General features: G+C 39.3%; 2 protein-coding genes across 4 annotated transcripts in view; one reads left to right on the top strand and one right to left on the bottom strand.

Annotated features, from left to right (window-relative positions):
* The first annotated feature begins 27 nt into the window (after window positions 1-27).
* Window positions 28-4778, top strand: tmed3 (transmembrane p24 trafficking protein 3). Of its 3 annotated transcripts, XM_061765733.1 has the most exons (4): window positions 28-684; window positions 3137-3382; window positions 3456-3604; window positions 3852-3992. In XM_061765733.1, the coding sequence occupies exons 1-3, from the start codon at window positions 538-540 to the stop codon at window positions 3573-3575; spliced, it is 513 nt and encodes a 170-aa protein (XP_061621717.1). In that variant the 5' UTR covers window positions 28-537; the 3' UTR covers window positions 3576-3604; window positions 3852-3992. The 3 variants fall into 3 exon arrangements, with proteins under 3 accessions (XP_061621717.1, XP_061621718.1, XP_061621716.1); XM_061765734.1 differs by lacking the exon at window positions 3456-3604 and having other exon boundaries at window positions 3137-3413; window positions 3852-4087; XM_061765732.1 differs by lacking the exon at window positions 3456-3604 and having other exon boundaries at window positions 431-684; window positions 3852-4778.
* A 2808-nt stretch (window positions 4779-7586) lies between these two features.
* Window positions 7587-10097, bottom strand: part of LOC133474244 (zinc finger protein 710-like) — a 36303-nt gene continuing 33792 nt past the window's right edge. Inside the window, exon 6 of the mRNA XM_061765729.1 lies at window positions 7587-9290. Coding sequence (XP_061621713.1) covers window positions 9112-9290 — 179 coding nt within the window. The 3' untranslated portion in view covers window positions 7587-9111. The remainder of the gene's footprint in view (window positions 9291-10097) is intronic.

Raw genomic sequence — 10097 nt, 5'->3', positions numbered from 1 at the left:
GCAAGACATTTGACGTGACACTTTTATAAACATTGTTACGAAACTGAAATGACGTGTTATACTGACGTTTTTTTTTTTTTAAATCTTATTCTTTACGGAAGCTGAACACGATGGCTTTAGTCGAATAATTTAGGTGTGATAGTTTTAGTATTGCGGTCTTTTTGGTTTCATTTCTACATTTTAAACGCAGTCTAGTTGAGCTGAAATGAGAGGAATTCGAAAAATGTACCCAAGGGGACTTGAAGCGCTTTTATTTTGTTCCTCTTCATTTCCTTGACTACGACTTCCTTAGCTGTATTGTTTGAGTTTATTTTATTTATTTATTTATTTATTTTTAATTCTATTCGGTATGTTACTATTAATTCTAGACACTATTTCGTAGGGGGATCTGTTGAAAAAAATATATAAATATAAATTGATAAAAAATAATAATACGTTGTATAACCCGGAAGAGACGAGCCGCCGTGCCACGTCACAGTTATCCGCTAAAGTGTTGCTGGTTGAGTTAACTCGGTGCAAACAAGTACCGTTGACAATATGCTGTCGCCGCTGTCTCTTAGTTGTCTGCTGCTTCACTTTTTCGTGGTCTTCGCCACCGAATTCACGTTTGAGCTTCCCGATAACGACAAGCTATGTTTCTACGAGGAGCTGGAGAAGGATGTCAAGTTTGACATAGATTACCAAGTAAGTCCCGGAAAGATGCACACACCATCTGCTTGCCGCCGTCAAGTCACGTATTAGTTGCACGTTTTGTTTTGTTTCACGTGGTGTAATTTGCCTGTATGTGGGTCACACGTTGATTTAAAAGCTTGTCTACACTTCACATACTTTTTTGAGGGGGCGAGGGGGCTGATTGTTATCTTGACAACTGTCGAGCTTGCTCAACCTCAGCCAGGGGTGTCAAACCTACGACCCGCCGTCCAGAACCGGCTACCCAGGGAGTGAAGATAGAACACATTCACTGCTACTTTTTTTATTTTTATTTTTTTTTTAAATAAAAGTAACTGTGGCTAATTTTGTCACACTGACGATAACTCAGTTAGTTACACACTGAAATTGGATGCGACTCATGATTTGACACCTGCTATTGAGGCATTTGTAGCAAAAAGTTTCAGGAGTTATGTAAGCCCATTTCATATCAAATGCTGTGACACCTTTATTACAGTTCACCTGGGGAAATAGTTTAAGACATTGAATATTACAAAATGTCAGCCAACAGCTTCAGGCCAAAAGAGGTTGGTTTGGTGGAGCCCTTTTATATTAGAATTTTTTCAGGCACTGCCACAACTTTTATGTATTAAAGTAGGCGGATAACTGCATGCTGTTTTTGAAAAGTTCCCGCTTAAGTTTAAATGAAGTGATGGTTGTCAAGATTTCAAGATGGATGCAGAAATGTACGTGAATTTAAAATGATTTCTAGAGCTTAACACAGTTATTTTTATAAATGGTCCATAACATATGGATTAGGCTTTACACGATCGGGATTTTTGGGGCCGATCAGTGAGTTTAAAAAAAACGATAACCGATCGCCGAGCCGATCAAAAGATGGAGCAATGTGTCTTATTTAAATGACTTGTTCATTTACTGTTTATACTTGTATAATGTATACTGAGTGTCTTCAAAAGTATTCTCCACTAAGGTCATGTATTCAAATCAGTCAGGTCAAACCAATGTTACAACATGACAGAAATAATGGGTGCTAACTTACTGTAATTCAATTACTTTATTGTTATCAAATTATTTAACACACCAAAACTTTACAGCATGAGTCGACAGAACGCTGGCATGTTTACGTACAACCGTTAGTGCTAGCACTAACTTACTGGGCTACACAACATTTTGTTGGCAGCTTCCGTATCATATAAAAAGTATGTGAACATAACGTCCAGCAATCCTTAAATGAATGTCCTCTCCCGAGCACCGGTTACCACCACCACACGTTTTCCCCCTCTTTGTTCTTATAATACACGCGATCCAAAGACATGGGACAAGGCTAAAAATAAACTAGCTTTTGGTTCAAATATACCGTACACGATAGCGACGAAGAGTAAATGTCTTTTGCGGAGCCGATCAATCGGCGAATTATGACATTAAAGCCGATCAGCATAAAATGTTAATTATGGCCGATACCGATCAAGCCTATCAGATCGGTGTAAAGTCTAATATAGACACACTTTGATATGTGACTTTCACGTGTAAATGAAAAACCTGATTCATAACACCTTTGAAAATACAGTATTTTGTGTTATAACATTTGTAAAAAGATAATAACTGATAAATGTAATCATCTTCCAAATGTACTTGTAATTTTTTGCGCCAAAACAATAGGAACATTTTTGAAAAGTTATTTGTAGCTTATTAAGCCAGGAATATAGTGTTTAGGCACACTTGAGATCAAATTTGGGTGAGTTTGGCCAGCGAAATAAAATGAGTTTGACTCTACCAATACTGTCCATCGGAGACCAGGGTACATACATGGCCCTTGGTTTACGACAGTGTTCCGTTTAGTCGTAGTTACAGTAAATAATAGGATGAAAAACAGTTCTAGGCCATAAATATTGGAATGTCCTCGTATGTGGTCAAGGATGACACTTAAGTTGCTTTATTATCACGAGCGGCTACTATCGGCTACAACTCACACTCGAGCACTAATGAACCTATACTCTTTCATCTGAAATGTTCACAACCGCCAATCACCAGGCCCACCCTTAACAGCCCACACCCAAAAGAGTTCAGACATTACAATATAAAGCAATCAAATAAACCACAAGTACGGCGGTAGATGGGTGTACCTTATTGTGTGGCTTTAATACAAAAAATTGTATTTTTTCACTGTGTTGTAGTCTATGACAAACTTACACTAAAACAGTCGTAAAGTTACTATTACAGTAAATATTTGTATGTGAAATACTTGACTTGTCGGACAGTATAATAATCCAAAAAGTTTGACGGTAACTTCTTTTGCCATGTGATGACGCACTCTTACACTGCACCGTAGTCCCTCACTAACCTACACTAATGCAATAGTAAAGACATAAATATAAAACACACAAATGAAAGACTGAAGCCCTTGTACACCATTTTGGCATGCATTGATCACTCAAAATGGCTTTTTTTTTTTTTTTCCTTTGAAAAGGTGATTTCGGGAGGAAACTACGACGTGGACTGTTTTGTGACGGACCCTCTCGATAACATCTTGTACAATGAGAACAAGAAGCAGTACGACAGCTTCTCTCATACCACCGCCATGAGGGGGACCTACAGGGTCTGCTTCAGTAACGAATTCTCCACCTTTTCACACAAGTCCATCTATCTGGATTTCCGACACGGCGACGAGGATCCTCTCCTTCCCGGCATGACCAGAGCCACGGCGCTGACTCATGTAAGACAGTGTTATCATCATGGGCATCAAGGTGTTGAATTATTGTTGAATCGCTTTTCACGTGTCTTTGAAGCCACTTTCACACAGATCACAGCCGGAGAAGAAGACAGCGTTTATCCGCTTTGGTTTTGTACATAGAACACAGCACAGCCTCTCTTCTGGCTCCGATACAACATCAAAGGAAGGAAATTGAACAACTTCACCCCCTGACCCAATCCGTTTGTCAGTGCCATTTATACAAAGATGACTTCTTTGAAGACTTTTGTGGGGGTGTGAGAAATACTAGCCTCATTTACAAAGCCTGTTAAAGCTGGTATTTTCCCACCCTTTTCAGAATCGTCGTTCTGTATAAACAGCACTTAGGCATAGTATTATTGCATGTGTCCAGAATAAATGGACCTTTGACTCATTGACAAATGTCTTTTTATTTGAGTACATTTTAACAATTGAACTGTGTTTTTCTTCACAGCTGGAATCAACATGCGTGTCCATCCACGAGATCCTGAAGGTGGTTTCGGAGTCACAGACGTGGTACCGGCTCAGGGAAGCACATGACCGCAATAGGGCGGATCACCTCCACGACCGTGTCACTCTCTGGTCCATCGGCGAAACGGTCCTGCTGTTTGTCATCGGCGTGAGTCAAGTCCTGTTGCTCAAGAGCTTTTTCAGTGATAAGAAAGGCTCGGTGGCGGCGATGACTTAAAACACGTCTTCTCCAGGATGCCAGGCGCACAACCATTGCTTTCTCACAGTCTTACAAATTGTCTTTTTGTTGGAAAGAGATACCACTCAGATTAGTGTTTAAAATTAGATTGCTACAGACAGAGAATTTATTTTCCGATACCTCGTCATAGTATGACACTGAGAAATTTGAACTACTCTGGTGGTCGCCTTAATAGTATTGTCATCGTTACTGTAAAATGATACCCAAGTTGAAGACGATATTTCTTTCAGTGGTCATTGTTTGTCCTAATTTATGTGGGAAAGGTTGTTACAAGGTTAAAACCATGCATTTCTGCCTTGCTTTTTCCATTTCCTATAAGAGTGAATGTTTTGTTTGTAGTGTATGTTGGTGCCTTATGTTGTTGCTTTGCATTTGGAGATTAAAATCAATTTCTCATGCTTCCCTGCCTACCCTCCAACAAACAACCATCCTAAGCCAATATATGATACAGAAGGAAAAAATTGTATTATTTAACATATTAAATGTTATATTTAATAGCTAAAACACTTATAATAAATATGTGATTAGAACAATTTGTATTTGTGTGACTTGTTCCTTATGTAATGGAATCCAAGCAACAAAAATAACAATGTAACTTCCCTTTCCTGGCATTAAAGAATCAAATCTCAAGTGTGTTGAAAGGAAGCTTTAAATAAAATATCCATCCATATATTTTTGTCCGCTTGTCCGTGGTTGGGTTTGGGAGCAGCAAGCCTAAACGTCTCTCCCGAGCCACTTCGTCCAGCTTAAGGGAGAGCCTGGACACCCTGTGGTGGAAACTCAATTCGGCCTTCTAGAAATGCCTATTGGGCGAGTTGTGATTGTGTTTTTCCCCCCCCTTCTTTGCTAAGCAGTCATACATGCCAACAGCATGGCACTACCACCAAAATGCTTCGCTGATGATATGCGCCATAGTCTATCACTAAGCTACACTAACACATTAGTACAATAATAATTACATTAGTTTTTTGTATGAAAAACATCTTATGCCACTACACCAAGTAGTTTATTGAGCACCATTCGTAACTTTGAAACATGGCATGTCGGTACAAGGACCACCTGGAATTTTCTACTACCTGTTCGCAGCAGACCCTTTATGGGTCCGCGACCCACTTTTGGTACCAACACTGGTTAAAATTATTGCAGTTTTTCTAGGGAGTTCCAAAACTTTCATTTTTTTTTTTTTTTAATTGTTTTTCAATTTACCACTTTATCCATCCATCCATTTTCTACCGCTTATCCGAGGTCGGGTCACGGGGGCAGCACCTTTAGCAGGGGCGCCCAGACTTCCCTCTCCCCAGCCACTTCAGCGAGCTCTTCCAGGGGGATCCCTAGGCGTTCCCAGGCCAGACGAAAGACGTAGTCTCTCCAGTGTGTCCCCGGGGTCTCCTCCCGGTGGGACGTGCCCGGAATACCTCACCAGGGAGGCGCCCAGGAGGCATCAGAATCAGATGCCCCAGCCACCTCATCTGGCTCCTCTTGATGAGGAGGAGCAGCGGCTCGACTCTGAGATCCTCCCCGGATGGCCGAGCTTCTCATCCTATCTCTTAAGGGAGAGCCCGGACACCCTGCGGAGGAAACTCATTTCGGCCGCTTGTATCCGGGATCTTGTTCTTTCGGTCACGACCCACAGCTCGTGACCATAGGTGAGGGCAGGCACGTAGATCGACCGGTAAATTGAGAGCTTCGCCTTAGCTCCTTCTTTACCACAACGGACCGATCCAAAGTCCGCATCACGGCAGACACTGTAAAAATCTTTCCTTCTCTTCCTGTCTAATGAAGCTGTTGAGATAGCAACTGAGAGAGAGTGAGAGGAGACTACATGTACAAACTTCCTAACATACAGTATATACACCACACCACAATAATTAGAGTTGGGTTTGGAATAATAGTAAAATACATTCCTTTAGAGAACACAAATTACTAGCCGGTTGTGCGCCACAAATCATGAAGAGCCGTTCTCAGCCCAAAATTCCAGGGCCATTTTTTTTTGTCCGATTCCAGCCCTGACTACAATAATACAATACAAATGTATTTCAGTCAACTGAGTCTCATGGCTTCAAACTAGTATGTGTGACAGACGGTCATATGAACATGAAGAAATCAATTTGTAAGCCCTATAAAAGTACAGCTTTGGGTTTGCTGAGTTTCTCAAGGCCTATCCTCACCAACACCGTCAGCCCGGAATTAGGTTGAATCATCCATCCATCCATCCATTTTCTGAGCCGCTTCTCCTCACTAGGGTCGCGGGCAGGTTGAATCGTTTAAAAAGAAAATCAATGTCAATTTCCAGTTCATAGGGAAGTCACTTCTTGTTTAGGGATTTAGTCTGGTTCAAGCGTGCAATAAATTACCTTTTCAAGTTTATGGAGGAGGGGGCTGAGAGGTGAAGTCTGCACTCTGCAGCCAGACCCTTCTCGCTTTTAGCCACTAACTGAACCCTAAAACACTTACCTGTTCATTTCCAGCAGATGTCGACATTGTCATCAAGTGTCACCACTCACATAACATGAGATGTACAGTACCATCCAAAGGAGGGTATCACATTTGATCAGAATGGAGCTGGCAGTTCATGTTATTACCAAACATGTTCACTACATTGTCTTTATAATAAGCTACTAATTAGTAATGTACTCTGTGGGGAGTCAGAATAATAATTTACCAAGGACTATTGGAACCAGCCACACCGAAAATACAAAATATTAACATTTCAGGAGTAAAAGGTCAGCATTTTATTATTATTTTTTAAGGGTTTTTCAAAATTCCCGCATTAACAACAGTCTGCGACAAGCAGCTTCAGTCTCTATAGAGATTTGCTATATAGGATTAATCATGTCATATCAAGTGTTTATACTGATGTGACAATTCATTTCCTATTTCATTGTTTCTAAAACTTGTAAAAATGTGACTTACCATAAGGCAGCTATATTGTTGTACCCTTATACACGTATTTTTATAAAAATACTCATTTCCCATAATAGCACATTTTTTCTTTCTATTTTGACATCTGTCTTCTCTTATATAACTATTACAATTCTTTCTCATGACTATTCTCGTAAAAATAACTAGGTTTACCCTTTTTTGTATTACTAATACAAATTGCATTAGTCATTTATGACTATTTTCATAATTTACACTTTTTCTCAATTTATCATTTGTTGTAATATTTGACAGCTAATTTATTTCCTGTAATATTACTTTACTAAGAACTGCATCATTAGTGTTACATCATCTTCAAATTACAACTTTTTGTCTTGTAAAAGGACAGTCCTTGTAATGCTGTAAATTACTGTTAAATCAACCCAACAATTGTCATGATTTGATTGTAAAATTTCAGCTTTTTTCCCCATCATGTCTATTCTTGTAAAATTACAGCTTTCATCTATTTTTTTTTTATTCATTGACTTTATTCTCCTACACTCTCATCCTCTCCGTCTTTCAGAAGAAAGATCCCAAAACAAATGACATACAAGCAAGTCATTTAAACTAGAGATTTTTTTTTATTATTATTATTATTAAATAATCCATGGTCACGTTCCATGACGTTTTAGTTCCTCATCAACTAATCCAGTGAGTCCCAACCATGGTGGCCCTACACCGTGTGCAGTATTTTGACCATATCATCACTTTTAGGCATATTGTACAACAGAATAAGTCATGGCTTCCTGCGAGTTAACACTATCATCGTTTTGTTGAACAGGCCCAGATTTCACATGGAGTACATATTTAAATAAACTGAGATCCTCGAACGTAAAATAGGTGTCTTGGGTCAATCAAGGTTGGGAAACACTTAAGTAGTCGACCGTTGCTGTGGTTGAGTGTGCATATCAAGACTGACTGACCTGCATGGCAGGACAGGGGGAGCCCACCTCTCCACAACCGAATCGTCAATATAAGCAGGACCTTCCACAGTCCACTTTTAAGTCACTTTTTTTTAATATGTACACAATCTACACTTTAGGAGCTTTTCAATCAAATATGTGTCTTTTGAATTTGAATTGAACAGAAAGTAAAGTGAAAACCGGTCAGCTGAAAACCGACTTCCCAAAATGGCTCCAAACTGCAAAGTTTACAATAAAATAAATCATATTGCCGGTGCTTATGACAATCTCCTTTCCTCCAGCCCACTGAAGATCACCTTCTTTAAAACAGGGGAAAAAAAATTTTCACCAAAATCTTCGCATCATGTTTGCGCAATTATTCAAAATGTTAAAAAAAAAAAAAAAAAAAACGAAAATAAAAAAGGTTATATTGTTCATGTTAATCTAAACCGCATATAAACCTTTTTGGAGTGAAAGGCTGAATGGTGTGGTGGGGAGGGTGCTGAAAGTATTTGTACTTCAGTCCCCACACCACGAAGATTCCTGGGCCTCTCAAAAGTAAGGGGCGGGGGGGCTAAGATCTAACGGGTGGACCAAAGGGAAGAAGAGGAGAACAAAAAGGGAGCGCTATAATGAAAGAAAGGCCTGTTTACAGATTTTGACTGCAGGAATTAATCAAATAGTGAGGACCACTATTGCCTTCATTTGGTACCAGGGCCTGACAAAAGATGATGACTAGTAATTTCAAGAGGTCTAGGAACCTTTGGGGTGTGGCGAATATTTCCGATTGGATCCGTTCAGTTCCAAGTGTCAAGAAATACTTCCTGGAAGTTGCGGTGGAAATGCATTGAAAGAAGTGCACATAAGAACTGTAATGTTAAGTAAGTGCGTTCAAACCTCTGAATAAGTGGGGACTATGTATTAAACACGGTATTTATATATACTATATAGAGTGAGTACATAGCCGTTTCAGTCCAAACAATAAGGGTTGCTTGTGCATGACATGAATCACATCAAATGTTACTGATGGATGTGGAACTTTTTTTCTTGTTTTTTTTTTTTTTTTGTAACAAATCCACAAACAACATACAAGGCATGAGTCACTGGCGTCCCAAAAATGAGCAGCTCAAAGTCAAAGTCAAAGCTGGCCCCAACACCCACCCACCCCACACCGTTGTGTCCACTCAGGGTGTGGTGTAGGTGTTGGTGTCCTTGCCAAAGTTGTAGTACTCCTCCATGTCGTCCATGTTGGCTGTGGTCAACTTGGTGAGGTTTTGCGAGCCGCTATTGTCCATGTTGTCCGCCGACGTGAAGCTGAAGTTCTGGCCTTCATAATCTGCCTGGCTCTCCATTTCAGGAAGTACTTTTGTGTAACAGAGGAGAAGAAACACACTTTGATAATACAATGCAGGAAAATAGTATACAATGCAGGAAAATACTATAATCAAAATATTTTGCATAGAATTTATTGCTATCCAAAATTATTTTGTAAAGCAATTGCTGAGATTTGTATAGCAATTTTTCTAAACGTGGTTTTGGGCAATAATTTGAACAAAAGTTCTACTAAATACTAAATCAGTCTAATTTTATGCTTTTCTACCCTAAATTTTAAAACACTTTACTCCATATACATAGAGGCATATTTGGACCTTTTGAACATGTTATGTATAGAGAGAATGTTTACCTTCTAGGACAGCAGAAATCCTATTGTGGCAACCCTGCATATTGTTTATGAGTCTATCCCTACTGTACAACAATATATTTTGGAGAACCCATTCTCACCGATCGTTTTTGTGCTCTGGCCAAAACAAAATATTTTTTTGTGGCATTTTGGTGCCAAGTAACCATGTTTAAGTGAGTTGAGGAGGTTCATTTAGTCAAAAGTGATGCTTTTCTGTCATCTTTTGGCATTGAAAGGCAATTACAGTACAGCATCAACCTTTTTGGTTTACTCTGGACTAGGGACTGACCGACTTCAGATCTTGTTTGTCAAAGCTAAAGTGATGATAGTCGAGTGGACGTCTATTAAACTGGGTTACAATTATTATTATTTTTTTAAATTGGTATTGTTGAATCTGAAAATTACATCTGTTTCTCTTGTTCAGGTCAGGTTTTTATGCTCAGTTGATTTTTGAAAAATGTATTACATTTTTTATGATATCGGTTGATT

Source organism: Phyllopteryx taeniolatus, chromosome 2 (genome assembly GCF_024500385.1).
Source record: "Phyllopteryx taeniolatus isolate TA_2022b chromosome 2, UOR_Ptae_1.2, whole genome shotgun sequence".
In the NCBI taxonomy this organism is placed as follows: Eukaryota; Metazoa; Chordata; class Actinopteri; order Syngnathiformes; family Syngnathidae; genus Phyllopteryx; species Phyllopteryx taeniolatus.
This window is presented reverse-complemented; position numbering and strand designations above follow the sequence as displayed.